The sequence below is a fragment of the Squalius cephalus genome (genome assembly GCF_949319135.1).
Source record: "Squalius cephalus genome assembly, chromosome: 9".
Lineage (NCBI taxonomy): Eukaryota > Metazoa > Chordata > Actinopteri > Cypriniformes > Leuciscidae > Squalius > Squalius cephalus.
Genome location: NC_137130.1, coordinates 11119379 through 11139120, shown reverse-complemented (window position 1 = coordinate 11139120; position 19742 = coordinate 11119379). Strand labels below are relative to the sequence as shown.

Here is a 19742-nt window from a genome sequence, read left to right as displayed (position 1 = left end):
ATAAAAGTAAGTGGCTGGTGACCTGGGAGAAGAATAGAGTAAACTTTAAAGTTCCTTACACAATGTGTATCTGATATGAATAAAACGTGTCTAATTATAAAGGAAAGGATTATTATTGCCTCTTTCATAGACATCTGTGTGTATTTAACAAACTCTAAATGTATTGTTTTTTTAGTACTTATGTGAATTTATATGTCTGAAACCTAAAATAAACATTATGTAGTTGAAAACACTGAAAAGTTGTGATATATGACAGCTCTGAGCCATAGACTGTAAAAAATAGCTCTGAGCAGCGCCTGTCTCTGGCTCAGCGCCAGCCAATGCGCGAAAGCACGTTTGAATTTAGAAGTTGATCACGTGATGCACTGATGTTCTAATCACACCGGTGTGATCATATGCTCCAGGGATCAGCCTAGACTGATCACACCGGTGTGATCTTACGTGCGAAAGGGCTAACCACAACTGATGTGTGAAATGATTTATGTTTAAAAAGCCTAAAATCAATCTGTTCATATCGATCGGGTCTCTTCAGAAAATTTGGACTAAACCGCTCAATTCATATGGTGCAATTCACCAGCTAACCTTCGTCAATGAGCTTTAAATGAAAAACAAAACTAGATGACCAGCATTGTCTGCCAGTTAGACCAGCAACAATCCAGAAAAAAAACCCCAGAATAGACTTGCTAGGACCACCATGAATATCTATTCCAGTTTTAGTCAGGTCCTGCGGGGCATAAAATGAGTGTGAGTGCTTCATAAAGCGTAAAACAGGTGCACTGCAAACCGAATAGATTGTGCAGGTTGAGGGATTGTCATGATAACCTCGGAGTCACCTGAGTTAGACCAAACCACACCAGAGTTAAACGTCAGGCGCAGCATGAAAAAGCTGATCTTTGCAAAAGCAAACAAACAGACTCAGCTGTTCAGCTGTATGTCCTCCAGGGCTCAAATACTTTATCCAGAAAAACCATCATAACATAAACAGCTCTAACTCCCATTCTTAGTGATTTTTTAAGATAATAAACAAAATGTGTGTCCACCACCACATTGAGGTTATCTGAATGTTTGTTTTTATTTTGCTTACAGAACTTGTGATCGTAAAGTTCCCTTTCTAATGGACTTCTAAGCCTCGGTGAGTTTTATATAAACGGTGTTTTTATATGCACGGATAGCTTCGACACATCATCAAGTCTGCCTGGCGTCCAGCAATCCATATGCAATAAAAAGGGATAAATATGAGGGCCGGGCCAGAAAAGGGTTGATGGACGATTATTGCATTTTCCTCACCAAACACGCATTGGAAGAGATTAATGTGTTAGCCAGCAAATCCGAGGGACAAGAACAGGTTCAACAGTCTGCATCCAAGACGCTCATGAGGACATAAATCATAATCATTATGTTTTTTTGTTCTCAGAGATTTACAACTGACTGGTTCTTAATGCTCCACGCAGAGAGGAAGACAGAGGTGGTGATTTTGGCCGCGCTGCTGCAGGTATTGATTGCAAGACTGCTGTTGTTATGCTACAAATCACACAAACGCTAGCTAATTACAGGCCCAGATGGAAACTGCAGACTTGTTTCTGATAGACTAGTTTACTTGTTTCTTGTTTCTGGGGTGCCCACCATTTTTTTATGTAAAAAATTACATTATTTAATGTAAAATGTAAATTCTACATTCAATTATGTAAAATTTAAATATGGATTAAACAGGGTTGCGTGTACTTTTATTGCTAGCTGAAAGCATAATGAAATTTGCCAAAATATTTAATAAATGAACACACAAGGGAGGATGTGAAGAACTACGAATGATGGGAGTTCAGATTCTACAGAATTATACCAAACTTTCAGCAGTCACAGAGTTCACATGCAAAATCATACACCAATTATGCTTAACAATCTGACAACGTGTATGGTCATGGAAACACATTGAACAGTTTCTGAACTTCATCCGAAAACAACACAACGGAATGATTGTATCATGTAAAATCTACATGAATTTTTTGCCCATTTCTCCAATTTTGCTCTAAGAAAATACTAGAATGCCACTCAAGGAGTGTATATGCCATTAAACATGGGAAAACCCTGATCATTTCAAATCTCATGTAAACATGGTTTTCTTTGACAATCAGGTTTTTAGAATAAGCATACTTGGATAGTTATGATAAACAAACACAATGTACGACATTCAAAACAGAACAATGAATATTCGCTATGATCGTCACAAACACAACTATATATACACATATAAACAATGACTAAAGAAATGAAAAAGAAAAAAACTGACTTTATGATGGCATAACGTTCAAAAATGCTGTAAACATTAACATTTTTACAAATAGCCTATTCGAAATGCACTTTTCCACCTCTAAGTAAAAAGTTTAGTTCAGTAATCAGAAGTGACATGCATCTATGCACAAACAAATGTAGATGATTAAAATATTCAAACAAGGATCACAAAACTACAACACTATGCAAATGAAAAACCATTAATGCTAATCCACAAACAGCAAGATCATGGGTTTTTAACATTGCCCTATTATGTTTCTTTTTAATCATGATGTAAAAAAAATAAATAGATAAAGCATAATTTCCATCTATGTTTGCTGAGTTCATTGCTTTAAGCTAAATACTAAATACAAAAACAATGAAACTATAATATCCGAAATGTGGTTAGGGAGTAGATTTGGGAATATTTTATGCAGTGTGAGGCTAAAAAAAAAAGTCATCAATGAGGAACACTTTCCAAAAGAAACAAGTAATCAAATACCCTAAGAGAACCAGTCCTCTCTCGAATCAATAATGAGAAATTGAATATGGATCAGCATGACTGCTGTAGGCCCAACTCTTTCTGAAAAGGAGATGGGTTCACAAAGCACAACATGTAAGCACTAGTCTGTCCTGTGAGAGAGACAGTCATCTAGTCCATACTTTGCATCTCTTCGCTCAAAAGACTGGCCCATCTCTCATCTGAGCTCAGAGAATCTTATCAGAAGATGCAGGCTGGAGCTTATCTGAGCACAGTCCGAATTTGCTTTGGTTTTGTGTTTTGTCTTCCCTGTGCCTGCCGTGTGATTTTCCTGCTGTTGCATCCCCTTGTTGTCACTGCATGAGCAGAGAGAGCCACAGGAATCGAAATCCTCTTACGCAGACTGCACTCCGATTATAAAAATAGGAAGACAATGAGGGCCCCAAGAAATGCCACGGCACAACAAGAGAGGACAGACGGGGGTAAGGGCACTCTGAGGAGGAGGCCGTAAATCGAGGGCCGGTTCAACTCAGGCAAACATCTGAAAGAGCACCTTTCACAAAGCCAATGAGAGAAACCTGGGCTGGCAATTTCAAATATCCATTGAAGCGTAACACGTCAACATATACAAAGGATAGGAAAGGGCGAGTAGATCAGGGCTACTGCTATCAGTTCAAACCACTAACCAAGTTACATTTCATTTACAGTTAGCAAACGTAAACCTTGCGCTCCAACTGAACCGCAAGGTTAGGCTCACTTGTGAACACCGACAAAAACCTGTACTTTCCGTGTCCGTTGTAACAGTGGGGCCAACAACATGACAGAACACAGTTCAGGCAGCAGTGCCTCTGAAATCAAGGACCTATTAGGTGGAGGGAGGCAGCAGTAAGGGCCTGAAGTTAAAGAACAACATTGCTTTTTTCTTCTTCTCAAGGTCCCCTTAAATGGGGCCGGCGGTTAAACAACAGCACTATTACCCATTAGAGATTGGTTTCTACAGACGAGACAAACAATCTCAAGACAATTACAATGGCTGGGTGAGTGGAAGGTAGACAATGGCTCTGTGGCACCACTTCTCTCGGGACAGATTACTGTAATTCCAGCCTAACAGGTTGGGACTTTGCATTATGTTCTTGGTATTGGATAAGCAAGGACACACCATACCCAACATTAGCTATTAAATTGTGCTGTTGTCAATGTCTACATGGCCAATAAATGACCAAGATCCAAATCTGGTAACTATAGATGTTGGTTTTATACAACAATAGGCTGAATTCAGAAAGAGAGCATGGTTTTGTGTTCAAAAATACAAGATGCAGGGCTGTGAATTGGAGAAAAAAAAAACAAGGTCTAACCTTTTTAACCTTTTAAAGTGCCGTATTTTAAGGGCAGCACCAGCATGTCATGCACAAGATGCTGTAAAAGATGTGCGATTCAAGCACAATGGTCAAAGACGTTTGTCTAGCGCATTTTTACATAGCAAAAATAATGAAACAGCAGGGCAGTGGAATGCAAAAAAGTTATTTTTGTGTGAACAGCCCTTAAGAATAAACTGTGTCCGTTGGTACTGTTTTAGTTCTTAAAGGAGATCAGGTTTTTTGATTTGAGATTAATTGGCACTATATCGGTTATCAGGCAATATTTAATCAGTATGCTCATTTCACTTATTTTTACATTTACCTTTGTCATCATATAATGCTCACTATAAGTTAATCTTTAAAAAACATACATTTAATGACACTATTAGACATCTTTATCTATTTAGAATATCTATTTTTCATTCTGAACACAATGTTGTGATGCCTAAATAAATTTTTGTAATTATTTTTTAGTGTTTTATTTCAAAATTATACAAAATAGTGAATACACAATCCTGAAAATAATGACAATTCATTAAAACAATTTTTGAAGCTGGTTAAACTGGATTGAATACAGCACAGGTTATTGCTGAAATATTGCATGCGTTTAGCGGATGTTTGTTGAATAAGTCTCCAGACTTTCAGAAGCATAACATTTCTCAACTCAGCATGCTTGTGTTTGCAGTGATATGTTGATATCCTTGTAGATAGACTAGGCATGCAGGTGTGATTGTGCAAGCATAGTCATGAAGAAGAAGAAAAAACAAACACATACACCCACACAAAAAAATCCATCCAAATGATGTCCCCAGATACCTAAAACTGAGATTTCTTGTAGTACCAGCATGCTATTGCTGCTGCTGGTTTATAGAGATATGCTTTTCCATGACTTTAGAGGGGATTGTGTCACGTATAACATGCGAGGAATAAAATACGGATTTTCTCTGAAGGGGAATAAGTATCAGGTTGCTTTCAATATGGTATTATATAACCACACACCAACAACTTTGAGTTTCTTAAAGTGGTAGCCATGAAAATTATCTCTTGAAATAAAAGGGTTCAATGTAAACATACTTGGAATTTCAAAACTGAACACTTTTCCAGGCCAAACAGACCATCTATTGAAAGGAAACTGCAGAAACGTCTCTTTCCAAACTTCCACAACTTTCTGAAGTCAGATGAATGCATTGACACATGACTGCTCGCATTTGCACATCAATGATGCCTAATCGGTGGTCGGCAACTTAGACCAGCCAGTCGTGGTGAAATAATATGGAGGAAGTAGGATATATTATTCTGAAACACAGAATAACACAAAGAATTGAAGGGTACAACCACACACACACACAAAGGTTTTGGTGTGACTTTTACTAGCATTATCAGTGGACGTTTACAATTAAATAATTTATTATATTACACCATAAAAACGTTCAAATACACAGCATTATCTTACACTACTTTCCTAGTTTCTAGCTTTATTTGCAATTAAAAACAAGCCTACAATGCAAAGTATTTTGTCAAATTTTTCACATAAGTTTATTTGAGAAGCAACACTGCATAAGATATTCGGACTTGTTTTCAAAAACTGTATCATAAATATAAATATATTTAGGCCTGGTTTCACAGACAGGGTTTAGATTAAGCCAGGATTAGGCCTTTGTTCAATTAGGACATTTAAGTAGCTTTTATAAACGTGCCTTACAAAAAAACATTACTGGTGTGAATCTTGAGACAAAACAATGGCACAGACATTTTTTATATATGCCAGTGCAAGTTGCTTTCAGTTGAAACAGCTCAAACATGCATTCTAGTCTGGGACTAGGCCTAAACCTTGTCTATGAAACCAGGCATTAGTGTTACTGAACTGGCAGATTTTCAAACTTATTTACTTGTACTTAAACCAAGTAGAAAAAAAAAAACAACCAGTGCAAAACACTCTAACTACAGACACATTCTCTTAAAAAAAGTCTTCAAGTAAATGTATCTTGTTTCAAGGAATTTTAAACACATTTAAAATAAATAAAAAATAACACCATACAAACTCATTAAGAAGTCATTGTTTGCACTGTAAAGTCTACTTCTAAAGGTTGCTAGACCCATATCATGAGCCCCGGAAAGGTTTAGCCATGAGAATGGGACCAACCATGGTGGTCATGCTCTACCGTGCTAAATCATCTTAAGAGTATCATTTCCATGGTTTAGAATAGTTCAAAGGCATGTGTGAATCTACAGACCTTGTCAGAGATCAGAGATAGAGGGCCCCAATACGCCTCAGGTGACTCCACCGAGCAGCCGCCAGAAGGCGTCAATTAAAAGAACGTTCATCCATCAAAGAACCTAATCTCAAGTTCAGCCAACACTTCCATTGTACCAGGACTTCCATACCACTGCTTCAGCATAAAAGAAAGCATTAAGGTGTGCAATGGGACTTCCATGCCATTGAGAACACACAAAGAGGGTCTTCGAGACAATGCAAAGCTAATTGTTCAGCAGCTCTTATGATGAATGCTATGCATACCACAATGCCTTCGCTTTGGAAGCTACTATGACGGAAGGGAATAGAATACCATTAAAAAACGAAAAAATAAAATGAGAACGGCAGAAAAATAAAAAGATAGTTCCTTGCTTATCCGGCTTTAGGATTTACTGCTTGTTTACAAATTGAGGCGTTTTCTAACTCTGTGAACAAGGCCGTTTGTAATTCCAGTCCTACTTTAAAACTATGAAAAGAAAAAAAATATCTTGTTGCTTTAATAGCAAAGCATAAAATGACAACTCAAAATGAAGCCTGAGTTTTTTCGGAAGCAATAAATGGAAATGGCCATAGGCGATGTCTATATGAGCCACGACTGCTCTAATGTCCAAGCAGGTTTCATATATTAAATAGAGCCCCCCAGTCATCGATTTCTTCTGTTTCCCATGAGGCATTACTCTGCAATCTTTGTCATGTCCCTCAGCGGGTCAAAAAACACGCTGCTCCCACCCCATGGCCAAGACGATCGTCAACATATTATATTCAATACAAACACACTCTGCTGTCTAAATAGATATGCTATTGGAGTAGAAAACACCTTTGTTCCATGGGTATGGAAAAGATTTTGTAAGCGATATCAAGGTATGGCTGCACATTCTGTTTTCGTTGTGTGCTAGGACACAGGAGGATAGGAATCTTGACGATATGAAAGACGTTTATCTCTTGCTATCTTCAGCATGCTCTATCACTGTCTGAAATGTGTGGAAAACCCAATGAATAAGATAAACGGAACAAAAAAAATGTAGATCTGAGCCTGTCTAATATACAGGGACAGTAGGAAAACAACTAGGCTGAGCACTACATTCCTAAACACTTTGAATTCCAGCAGTGGACTTTGTCAGAAAATTGAGTATAATGATGGTGAACATGCCTGGCCACATCTTGCAACAAAAGATTTCCTGTGATTATTGGCAATTAAAGCTATGCTTTATAAAGGTATGCACACTCCCTAAAATGATATGCAAGCTACCTTATGTGCCCTTCAAGCATGGGTTAGCCAACAAAAAGACTGCCAATGTTGAGCCATGCAACTAAATATATTTTCCTGTAATATGACAGTAGCAGCTATTTTCAAAAATAGCTTTTCCAGTTCTTGCACTGTCTTTCTGTATATACCATTGGTAAAATACAATTCAGCCTAACTGAGTTCATTCATTTAAAAACTGAATGTTTTTATGCCACATAAATAATATATCATCTTTTTCATTTTCATTCATTCTTTTTTTTAACCAGGTTGAGATTAAAATCTCTTTTACAAGAGTGACCTGGCCAAGAAAGTAGCTACAATAACATAAACATACAAATACACATCAAAACAGAAAAACACAATCAAGGATCATTTACCAAAGGATAAAACACATAGCCTAATCTGTTAAAAGTAACTTAAACTCGTTTAGTGATGGAAGCATTGTCAGCTTTAAGATGTTTTGTAAAATATTCCAAGTAGAATCTGAAAAGGTTTAAAAGAAACTGCAGACTTAATTCAATGTAGTTACAGTAGTTACTTTGGTAACAATTTAGATTGCTGATCACGAATGAGAAGGAATTAGTAAGTAGAGTTGGGAATCGAAAGTCGATTCCAGAATACTCAGGAATCGGATACTTGTTATAAAATCTAAATTTCTATTCCTCTTTTCGATTCCTTTGTGAGCATTTCAAAATGACTAACAATTCAAGCCCGAGACAACTCACCTTACCTCAGGTTTTTGTACCTGGATACCTGAAAATCTTAAAACACTGTTTATTTTAATCGTATCTTTGTTCAGTTGTATATATTTGATGCGATTGTTAATTTTCTATTTGTTAATTTTTAATTACTGATTAAAACTATAGGTTGAGCCAATGTTGCTAAGCTGGGCTGGTTGGATAACCAAACAAAGTAATGTTTAGATATCTCCACTGAGAAATGCTCTTCTTCCAACAAATGGCACACTTAAACTGTCTCTATGAAGGTGTGATAGAAGAAAACATTTTAACATTGATACTTTAGATTAACTTTTAGTTCGGCAAGCTCGAATTTCAAAAGTTGCTTCCCCAACACTAATTTGTGGAATACACCTGTTGGGTGCTTTCATTGATTTTATCGCTTTCATTGATTACCCTTAAAGTAACCTTACCTCAGGTGGTACCACCTGATGATATCTGCTTCTGGCTGAAAGCTACGTTTACCTTAAGCGTAATCGATGAAAGCACCCAACAGGTCAAATGTACTGCAAGAGATACCAAGAGATAACTGAAATATTGCTGTGATATCCCAGGAGTGAGAATGCATGTACTGCAAGAGACATCAATGCTCACCTTGAATAGAGACGATGGGGTGCTCTAGGCGGGTACACTCCGGCCTTGTGTGGGGTGCTGGGGTGGGGGAGGGCTCTGTGGGGAGAGGGGGCCTCTGGGATAGAATAGCAGGAAATGGAAGAGTGATGAAACAGAGGATAAGGCCGGGCACAGCCAGGGAAGCCACGAACCGTGGCAACACTATCATGTTGACGGAGGCCGACCTCTCCTCTAGCTACCAAGGCAGGCCTCTGGAATGCACCTGTTCAGAGAGGAGACAAAGAATCCTTGTAAATATACTACTACTCTTAGTTTAATTCTTGCACTTTCTTTAAAGTTTTCATTTTATGCAGTTCACACACACGTTTACTATCAAGGGAGTCGAATAGTTTGCCAATATTTCACTTCTTTATGATTGCGTCAATAAAGTTTTGTTGACTTTGAGAAAAAGACAATGAGAGAGAGAGGGGGGGGGGGGGGGGAAGAAAATGTATTTGAATGTGTATGAACAGAAAGTGGTAAAGGTCAATATTGACAAAAATATATCGATATTTTCAAAGTTTTGTTGATAATAATTAGATGATATTTTGCTGATTGTGTTTTTGTGCTGGAACCATGGCTGGTTTAGGCCTGTTGTTGACAACTGACTCACGAAGATATTCATATTTTCATATTCTATGCAGTGGTCAGTTCACAGCTGTGACAAAAAATAAAAATAAAAAATATTAAGGGGCAATATTTGCCACCTTAAATAAATTTCCAGGGGCATTTTCACCTATATACGGACATTTTTAGATGTATGCATCACCTTTTATGTCAAATTCTAACATTCGAATTAAATTCTATTAGAATAATAACATAATACCGCTGTTACTAGTCACATTAAATCATTAAATCAAAATCCATCTTTGCAGTGTCTGCAGGTGACACAGAAGCGGCATCAGAAGTGGCATTAACATATTTATACTGCATTTACAATTGCATAAATAAAGATTATGAAATTATTTTGTTTTTTTAATTCAATATTTAAATATGAAATGATTTCTAATTTTAACGTTTTAATTTAAGGGTACATTCAAATTAAACTGAACCCGCCAGTAGGTGGCGGCAAGTCACTGTCTTAATAAGTGAGTTGAGGGAGTCAACCGATTCGTTCAAATGGCTGATTCATTCGGGAAAGAAGCAAGTGATGGTCGACTCAATTGAATCATTAAATTGATTTGTTCAAAACGCAGATTTCAGTCAAAAAATCATCGCTATCTGTTGCATTGAGAATCTGCTACGGTTTCATTTTGAAATTCTCGTTGGCGAAATAAAGAGAAAACAAACAATATTTTATTTATAAAATGTAACTCACAATGTTTATTTATTGTTCATTTAACTGTTGTATAAAATAAATATCACATTTGCAATTGTGTACGGGATAACGGCACTCTTGCTCGTGTGATATTGTATTATAACAACATAATATGATATAAGACAAAAACTCATTTGAGGACTTAATTTACTGCACACATATTCACGCAGTGAAAGCACGTGAGGCAAATACAATGTCAGCTCGCAGTACCTCAGTCTCGCACATCGTTAAAACAATAATTTACAATATCATCAAACAATACATATCGCACACCCCTAGCCACAAAAAGAATTAACTTACAATTGAACTGACATGAACCATTTTCTTCTTCTCTCCCGTTTCGCGGGCTCGGAGACAGACGTAGATTATGCTGCCGCGAATTGTCACGTGAACACGCAAATCCACAAAGAAAGAATAATAAATGTACGCTAATTAGATCGTTTTAATATTTTGGAAAGAATTTAGATAGCCTATGTCTAAGTCAAATTGTCATCTAAAATTTAAGACCTTTCATAAGTAAAAAATAAGACTTTTTATGGCCTTAAATTTTAAAAACTCAATTTTTTTAAGGATCCGCGGGAATCCTAAATCACAACGAGGTCATATTGAACTTCAAAAATCCTTATCAAGAATTATACATGGTACCTTCATCACAAGCAGTAACTAAAAAGCCAGAAGTTCAGAACTTGTGCTTTTCCTGGCTGTGTGTACAATAGCACCTGGAAAAACACCTGGACTCCACAGCAAAACTCTTACAAAGACATCTAGTACTTGAAAAGTAGCAAAGTAGACCTTTCAGCCTCACAACAATTACAGTAACAAAATATGGAGGTTAAAAAAAAAACAGCTAAATTGACCTGTGATGGCTGGTAGAGTGGAACTGGGGTAGGAAGCAAGTGGTGGGTGTAGTTGTTAAAAGTTTCTGGCAGTAAGTGGTAGCCCAGCTTGATCAGCATAAAACCCCTTAAGTGCAGAGGCACTTCCGTCTCCTTCATATACGGAGGAGTTTTAATATCAGGGCTGATCTTATTAGAGGTGAGGCATGACATCTCCATCTCTATTCAGAGCAGCCCCAGTGCAGTCATATTACAACACACAGCAGTTATCTCAATCGCTGCGCCCTCCGCGAGCAGCTTCCCGTCAATCTCCTTGCACACATTATATGCTAACTGCTCAAATCATAATGTGTCACACTTCAGTGAGCAAACCTATTGACCTAGGAAACAAAGCTTTAATTGAACTCCCACATTGTCCTTAGCTGGAATCTAGTATCCTTAAAGAAACCATTAGCAAAAAATAAGCCCAATTTTACTGACGTGGTCGCAAATTCAGAAGAGACGAAAAGCGAATTTAAACTACCCATTTATTTCACTTTCACAACTAACAATCTCACTTTCAGCTCCTCCTGTTAGTGGTTGCCACAGTGGATCATCTGCATACTGTATTTAACAGGTTTTACATAAAGAATTGGGATTTAAATGTATATTTGAGATTTTATATTTAAATATTTGCCATTTATGTTGATACTTAGTAAAAAAGTTGTACTTAATCTTCACAGCAACTATTGAATGGCTGAGAGGTGCTTTGTAGTTCCAGCATCTACCAGTAGGGGCTAACTCGACTAACCAGCAAAACATTGACCCCTATTTAAACTTGCTGGCTAAACTTGTTAAAAAGCCTTTCAGAGACATCAGCACACCAGAATTTTTTTATACTGTGGACAAATGCTGTTAAAAGTTGTGCACCTTCGACGTTAATGTTGTTTCAGTGAAGACATGATATATGGAGTTTATAGCCACAAAGAAGCCAGCAGCATATCACCATCTTTCATGCAGGGCCAAAGTTAATCTTGTGGCACGTAATATTATTTGAGTGTTTTAAAAACGAGCGAATCCATGCAATCCACCAAGATGCACCAGGGGCTAATTTACAGTTTCACCATTTGATGATGAGGCAATCAATAACAAATTATTAGCTTGGTTATGTTGCAAATTACAATGATGCCTTCTCAATTATACCTCTCGCAACAGCGGGTAACTAATTAGGCAAATGAACATGGCTTGCTATACAGTCAGCCCTCTGCATGAGACAGGGCTATTCACAACACTAACCATCTCTTAGATTTAAAACAATCACAATAGAGAGTGAACAACATTTTTGTTGACTTGTCAAGCTGAATTAGGAAATGAAAATGTTTGCAGAGCATTTGCAAGTGCAAAGGCAATGATCAAGAATGTGAATGCTACAGAAAAGCACACATCCTCTTTGCATACTGTATGCACTTGGGTCAAGACTGCTTATTAGAGGTTATGTAATAATGGATGGCTGGGTGGGTGTATTGGCTCATGTGTAAAAAGTGTTGTAGCCTATTTAGTATGCAGGAGAAATGAAAAACAGGCCAGAAACTTTGATGGGGAAAATTAATACTTGACCTTATGCTAATATTTCAAATGTGTATGCACAAAAAAAGGGGTAATATCGTAAACAATCATCCTTGATGAATTTCCATTATTTTATAAATAAAAGAATTTGATTTGGTATGTAGATTATAGGCTGACCAATGTGAAATTAACTTAACTAACATTAATAAAAATACATTTACCAGTTTTAGAATGAACCTTTTGTACACTATTTCCTCAATTCACAAAAAAAATAAAAAAATAATGATCCTCAATAAGTTCTTAATGTTTCAAAAAAATAAAAGTTCTATTTACTGTACAGTAGATTAGTGGTAAACCACTGTGGGTTTTTCATTGCTGACGCAGATTTCTATAGGGCAGATAAATCATCAATAATTTTATTTAATGAGACATACAGATCATTTATTAGAATTTAGAAATAACATTTTTAAAGAATTAACTTTTATTTGAATTAAAAAAAAAAAAAATGGAATTCACTCTGAAAATTATTTACATAATTATTGGTCTGGCTAATCACTACATCTTTTATTTTTTGGAAATTTATGGAAATAAACTGGAAATATGGCTAACTGAAAAATGTTTATGTTGTTTAAACGTGCTTATTCAGTGAAGTAATAAAGAAGGATGGATACTATTATTTCTAAATAACAGATTGAAAATGCACACTTCGTACGATTCCATTATCATAAATTAGAAAAAGTGCATTCTGATTTAAACAGAATCCAAAATTTTCCAGAATGCTAGAGCAATGCCAATTTATGAAGAGGAGGTCATGTACACCCTTTTGGTTGGGGATCTGACATTTCAACGCTATCTCACGACCAATTCATATACGAGTGATAAGAAAGTGGCTAATTAGACAAATGGGTTTAGACAAATCGTACAAATTCGTACGAGTGAGGTCGTACGAATTCGTACGATTTGTCTAAACCCACGTGATGGGTAGGTTTAGGGGCGGGGTCAGGGGTAGGTCATTCGTATGAATTCATACGAATTGGGCAATTCGTAAAATATGTACGATTTCGCAAAAATCGTAAAGAATTCGTACGAGTGAGGTCGTATGAATTCGTACGAATTCGTACGAATTGCCGTGAGATCAGGCTGGACATTTTTAGTTGGGCATGTGCGCTTTACAGAGCTGGTTTCTGCTGATGTTGAAGTGCTGCTGTGATGGAAAAGAGGTCAGTCTGAACCAGCTGCATTAAGCCCAAGAGACGAGCTTGGGTAAAAAAAGAAAATCAACACATAAAAAGCACATTTACACAAGCAAGCATTTGTAAAGTTCAAAAGCAGTTGTTAACAACTTGCATCCCAACAGTGATTCAACAGCTGTTAGCTAATTAGTCCCAATGCCAAATAGCGAAGGCGTTAAGGATCTACACAGAAGTGCCCATGCACAAGCACCACCCACACTAACAAATTAAGGCTCAAAACAGCTGGTGGCACTTCTAAACTTGCCTTGGAGAGTGGGGCGAGCTGGCAGCGCTTCTGAATGCAGTGCGCTTACCAAAGTGGTAGAAGAAAGATCAAGCCAAAGAAAGCACTCAAGACTCTTTCCCTCCGGTATAGTTGCAAAATGGCCCATTGCACTTTATGTCTGTCTAGCTATTTTAGAGTGTGAGAAAATAAAATTCCCATCTGGGACACTTCGCTGGTTTCACAGGAGTAGTGGACAGTCTGAGTGGACGGTCAATTATCCATGGGCCGTGTGCACTTGGCTTAAGGAACTTCCCTTGATTAGACTAATGAATGCACATGCAGCGCTTCTGTCAATAGCACCCAGATCAGCCAGGATAACATGCGCCCAGAAGGCTACCCAAGCCCTAGCATATTTCCATGGAAACAAACCCAACTAATGAAGAAGTCTGTAATGCTGTCGGAAAATTGCGAATGACTGCACAGGTCTGTTCGCCACCTTATAGGCAAGGCCCCTGTGAGACAAGGGAGCAGATATAGTCAAAGAGCAAACACAATCTCTCTTAATGAGCTGCACTTCTTCATCTAACACCTCATCAAATGACAGTGATGTCAGACGGGGGCATCAAGATCTGTCAGCGAGAGGGAATTGCAATGAGCCTGGTGCTTGGATGGGAGCAGATTGTAAGATGTCAACAGCAGTTTCTCATGTACCTCCTGGGCTGTCTATCTGACAGTAAGATGAACAACAGAACATAATCAGCTTTAAGCACACAGGGTAGTAACACTGAGTTGATTGCGCCAGGCCAATCCTATAAAAAATCATCATTAACACCATATTGTCAAACACGGTTGCAGGAGTATAGGAGTTACAGGTGTGATGACTCAGACTTGTGAAACTAAAAATAAATTAAAATAATAAATAAGCAGAACAACTGTTTTCAACATTGATAGTAAAAAAATGTTTCTTGGGCACCAAATCTGCATATCAGAATGATTTCTGAAAGATCATGTGACACTGAAGACTGCTGTAATTACAATTTAAAATAAATAAAAATAATAAACAGTTATTTTAAATTGTAATATTTCACAATATTACTGATTTTATTGAATTCACTGGCCACAATTTTGACTTCGATACCATGGGGTAAAATTGGCATATAGATATTTGTAATGTTATATCATAATTTGGCAGCAGTCATATTAGACACACAGATACATTACACTGTTACACATGCGTTTTCTTTCTCAACTGTTTCACTTAAAACATAACTGACTGTGTTTACATGAATGCTCGCTAAGACCGGCATTATTTTTGTGTGTATTTGACTATTTAAGCGCAATAAGCAACTAAGAATCATTCCCACCATTAACTACATGACATCAGTCTATGAGAGAAAGAATGGAAAATCACTGTGATGCAACAAGTCTCCAAGCAAGGCATTGACTAGTGAAATCCAGCATTCCCTTCCACTGGTCCCAAATAAAAAAAAAGGTAGGTTTGTGAATTACTTTCTTTCCACTTTCCCTCGTGTCAGCACAAAGCTTCTATTGCACCAACTTTTGGCCTGTGAGCAGGTCATAAGCTTGGTTAGTTGGGTCATATACTTCCAAAAATGTATCCAATAAGTAAATATCGATCCTTCCAAAAGTAAAAATTAAAAGGAGAGTCTCCGACATTACACAGGCTGTTGGGCTGCCAGCTGTGTCTCTGGCTATATATCATATGGCTTTGGCAGCAATATACCAGCAGTGTTCCCCATAACCTTTTTAATTTTAAACTTCTTAACTCTATTATCTTAACTTGGACATTAGCATAGCTACAGTACTTAAACTTAAACCCATTAAATATTAATTGCAGATATTTGTTATTTTTGACACCTCTAAACAATGCAGTACAATTCATTTGAATATGAATTCATTATGATTGCATTACATTATCCACATTAGTCGAATTCTACATTGATCCGTGAGGTTGCGACATTGCTTAGCAATCGTAAACAACTCTACAACTATGCCTTAAGGCACTCACACAAGATAATCTGACCGATTTGGGGCCCAATTCTCCCCTTCCGCCAATCCTAGGTAAAGTCATGATTAGGAGAAGTCTTGATGGTTCTACATATTATTTTATCAGATTTACCTGTGGTGTAATCGTGTGTTAAGAGTGATTGAATCTGCTTGGAAGAAAGTCGGGGATGCGCCGATCTCAAATGTTGAATATTTACAATCAGAAATCCTGTTGAGTCGGGAGAAGACAAACGCACACACACTGTAGATTGTCACATGGAATGAAACAATACCAAATCAGAAAGCAATGGTGCGTTCAAGTCCTCCTAGGAAGGTGGGAAGTCGTGTTTACAATGGCAGGTGCGTTCAAGTCACTTTCGTCAGAGTCGGGTGGCGGTGTACTTTCTTTTAAATAATTACACAAAAATACAGCAAGGTTCTTAAACTCTACTTCTAGAAAATGAAGAACAAGGAATGTGCATCAGGTGTGTTTTGCTTTTTCATGTTTTTAATTAATTTATGAAGCCACTGTATACTTTATCGTTACATGTTATATTGTTATATTATAATGCTATAATATATTGTGTAGGCAGTTAGCTTACTTCGCTGTAAATAGAAAAGCCTGACAATATCACTGCTAAATACCTTTAAGTATTGTGGTATTCAGCCATGTTGTTCACTGACACGCCCCCAACTCGTAAAGATTAGGGCTTAAAGAAAATCCTGCGCTTCCCAGTCGTATTTACAAAATTGTGGTGTGCGTTCAACTTGTAAATAAGATCTTTGCGACCTGACTTGAACGCACCACAAGCTGATGGAAGATGGAAGCATAACACAACTTCATCAAAACCTTTTTTTTTTTCCTTGAAAATTTTTAAAATAAGACTTCAAAAACAGTTTAGTGTGGGCCAGCCCACAACAGCGCTGCCAGGTATCAGAGGGAGTATGTTTACTCCAGGCAAAGTTGATTACCACATTATGCTATTGTCCAGGTTTAGCATCTTGCGTGCAAGATATCCGCCAGGTATCAGAGGGAGTATGTTTACTCCAGGCAAAGTTGATTACCACATTATGCTATTGTCCAGGTTTAGCATCGTGCGTGCACTCATAAGTCCTCATAAATACTAAATGTAAGAGAAATCAGTCATTTAGGTGGCGCATTATGCCGAGGTTACCTTGTCATTAGCTCAGACACCACAGGAATGCTGATGAGAGCCAGTAGAGCACAAATAATTTAGGTACCCACCAGCTCAGATCCTGGGAGGTCTCATTTGCAGCAGAGGGTTAAGAAACACCTGTTTCTCAATTAGAATAAATATACAAAAGGACATTCGCAAAGTAAATGGCTCACCGTCAGCTCATTGTCTCCAAATTAAATGGGTTTCTGGGAAAACAAATACAATTGTAGCCTAAGTGTTTCGCACTTGTCATTTTCTCTTTACATCATTTTTGAGGTCCAATTGAAGAGAAATGGAAAACAAATTAAAAGACATTCAGACTCTAACATGCAGACTTTAACATGAAATAACAATGAACAATACTTCTACGGAATTTAATAATATTAATGTTAATTTCAACATTTATTAATACATTTTTAAAATCAAAACTTGTATCTGTAAACATTAGTTACTGCACAACATGAACAAACAATGAACAATTGTATTTATATTAACTAATATTAACAAATATTGATAAATGCTGTAAAACATATATTGCTCATTGTTAGTTTATGTTGTTAGCCCATTTTAACAATTGAGATCTTATATATTATAAAAGTGATGCCAAATCTTTGGGATTGAATTGAGTCAAATCCCATTTAGTGCCATTTCTAAAAATAAAAAAACGAATCATCAGCTTAGCTCCAAATATTACAGCTTCGCTCACCCCGTGCCCCAGATCTAGTCTCAGGTCGGTCAGGGTTACATTAAGCATGTCTAATTCTTCAAAGCCTGAGTCACACCAAATCTCTTTAATGCCTGCTCCAATATGCCCTACCAGGGCCATTAGAAGGACAAAGGGGGCCCTGAAGGCAGGGGAATGGGGGTCTACACAGTTAAATGGAGGAATGACTGAATTCAGAGCGAAATGGAAAAGAGCCATAAAGGACCCTTTTGGTATGAGGGTGAGGGGTGGGTCACGGCAATCACAGAGCAAAGTCGCTCGTCTCACGCATGAGTGTGCCCGGTAAATCGCCGGGAGGCTGTCCTCCTCGCAAGCCTCACGGACGGCACAAAAAGGATAATCAGACTCAGTCGATAGGCCAATACTTCAGGCGTGTCCAGGAATGTATCTGATAATGTGTCAAAGCTCCATTCATGGAAAAGGACACATCAGAAAGAGTGTTCAAGCCTTCGGGGCAGGTTGGCATCTGTAACGATGCAATTTCACACTTATCTGGGATTCTCGTACAAAGAGCCGAGCTACTGTCGAGAGCGTAGGTAGGTGTTTGGAGAGCATATCAGCTTTTTTTGACCGAAATCTCTGAGCTTCTACGTGTGTAGGAGTAGTACTTCAACAACAACGCACAAAAGCTTGTTGGCCGCATGTCAATGTGTGCACCGACAAAATTAGGTTGCAACAATGGCAGAACACAGAGTTCGCAACTTTACGTGAGAGCTCCATCCCAGTTCTGGATGTGTTTTTTAACAAGGGTCTTGATCATCCAGCAGAGTGGCTTTTTTTGTTGTCATGGCTCCAGATATGAAGTCACATACACACACGCACACACAAAATACACATCATTTGTCATAGCTGTGAGAGTTCCATTTGGTGAGGGCCAATTGGGCTAGTGGTGTCTGGCAGGGTGAGAGCGTAATCTGCACAAGCTGAGGAAAGCAGCGAAGTGAAGCTGGTCGTGATCAGCTCAGCCATTTTGCCCCAGAAGTGCCACTTCAAAAGAGCCTGAAAAGAGCAAAACCTCAACAGTTCTCAGTGCACCAAAAACTCCATTAAAAGCGCAGCTTGATTACAAGAGCCAGCCTTTAATCTCCAGCTCTGATTGAATGCAAAAAGGTGTTTGAGTTATCGTATCAGTTTGTGACAAACTAGATTAAAGAAAGACAGACAATGGACTGTGATTCAGCATGTTTTGTTAGTTGCGGAAGGGTCATGTAGAGATGTTGATTAAGAAAAGAAGTACATTAACGTTAAGTTTGGCAATTACGGGTACCGATCGCTTCCCAAGGGTCTAATCAAGCCTGTTCAGAGGAGGTCTTCTGCATTTGATGTGCATTAGGTTACAAGTGTGATTTAGCACAGTCTGTGGTGACAATCTCTTTAGTCTTCTCACAGAATTCAGGCCAGTAGATCACAGAACCCATCTAACGCACAGCATTCACCTCGATTTACAAAAGTAGCCACTCCACAGCGGGAAGTTCGCCCACATAATCACACTGAGCTAAAGACTAAAAGAAATCTTTACTCTCAGAGGGGTGGGAAATTAGGACCATTTTTCACCAAATGAGCCTCCAAAAACTCTTATACGGCAGGTTTCTGGTTGACAAGCTACTCTAAAGTTCCCGTTTCCTAATCAGGCGCTACACGAAAAGTTTCCAGCAACAAGTAATTTGTCCAATCACACTGAAAAACAGAAAAGCTGTGACGTAACAAATTCACAGCTATTCGC

The 19742-nt window shown here is 37.9% G+C and overlaps 1 protein-coding gene across 5 annotated transcripts in view; it reads right to left on the bottom strand.

Annotated features, from left to right (window-relative positions):
* sema5ba (sema domain, seven thrombospondin repeats (type 1 and type 1-like), transmembrane domain (TM) and short cytoplasmic domain, (semaphorin) 5Ba) overlaps positions 1–19742 on the bottom strand; it is a 207036-nt gene that overhangs the window by 68977 nt on the left and 118317 nt on the right. For all 5 annotated transcript variants that reach the window (XM_079880361.1, XM_079880360.1, XM_079880364.1 and 2 more), the window contains one exon: positions 8936–9176. In XM_079880361.1, coding sequence (XP_079736487.1) covers positions 8936–9122 — 187 coding nt within the window. In that variant the 5' untranslated portion in view covers positions 9123–9176. The remainder of the gene's footprint in view (positions 1–8935; positions 9177–19742) is intronic.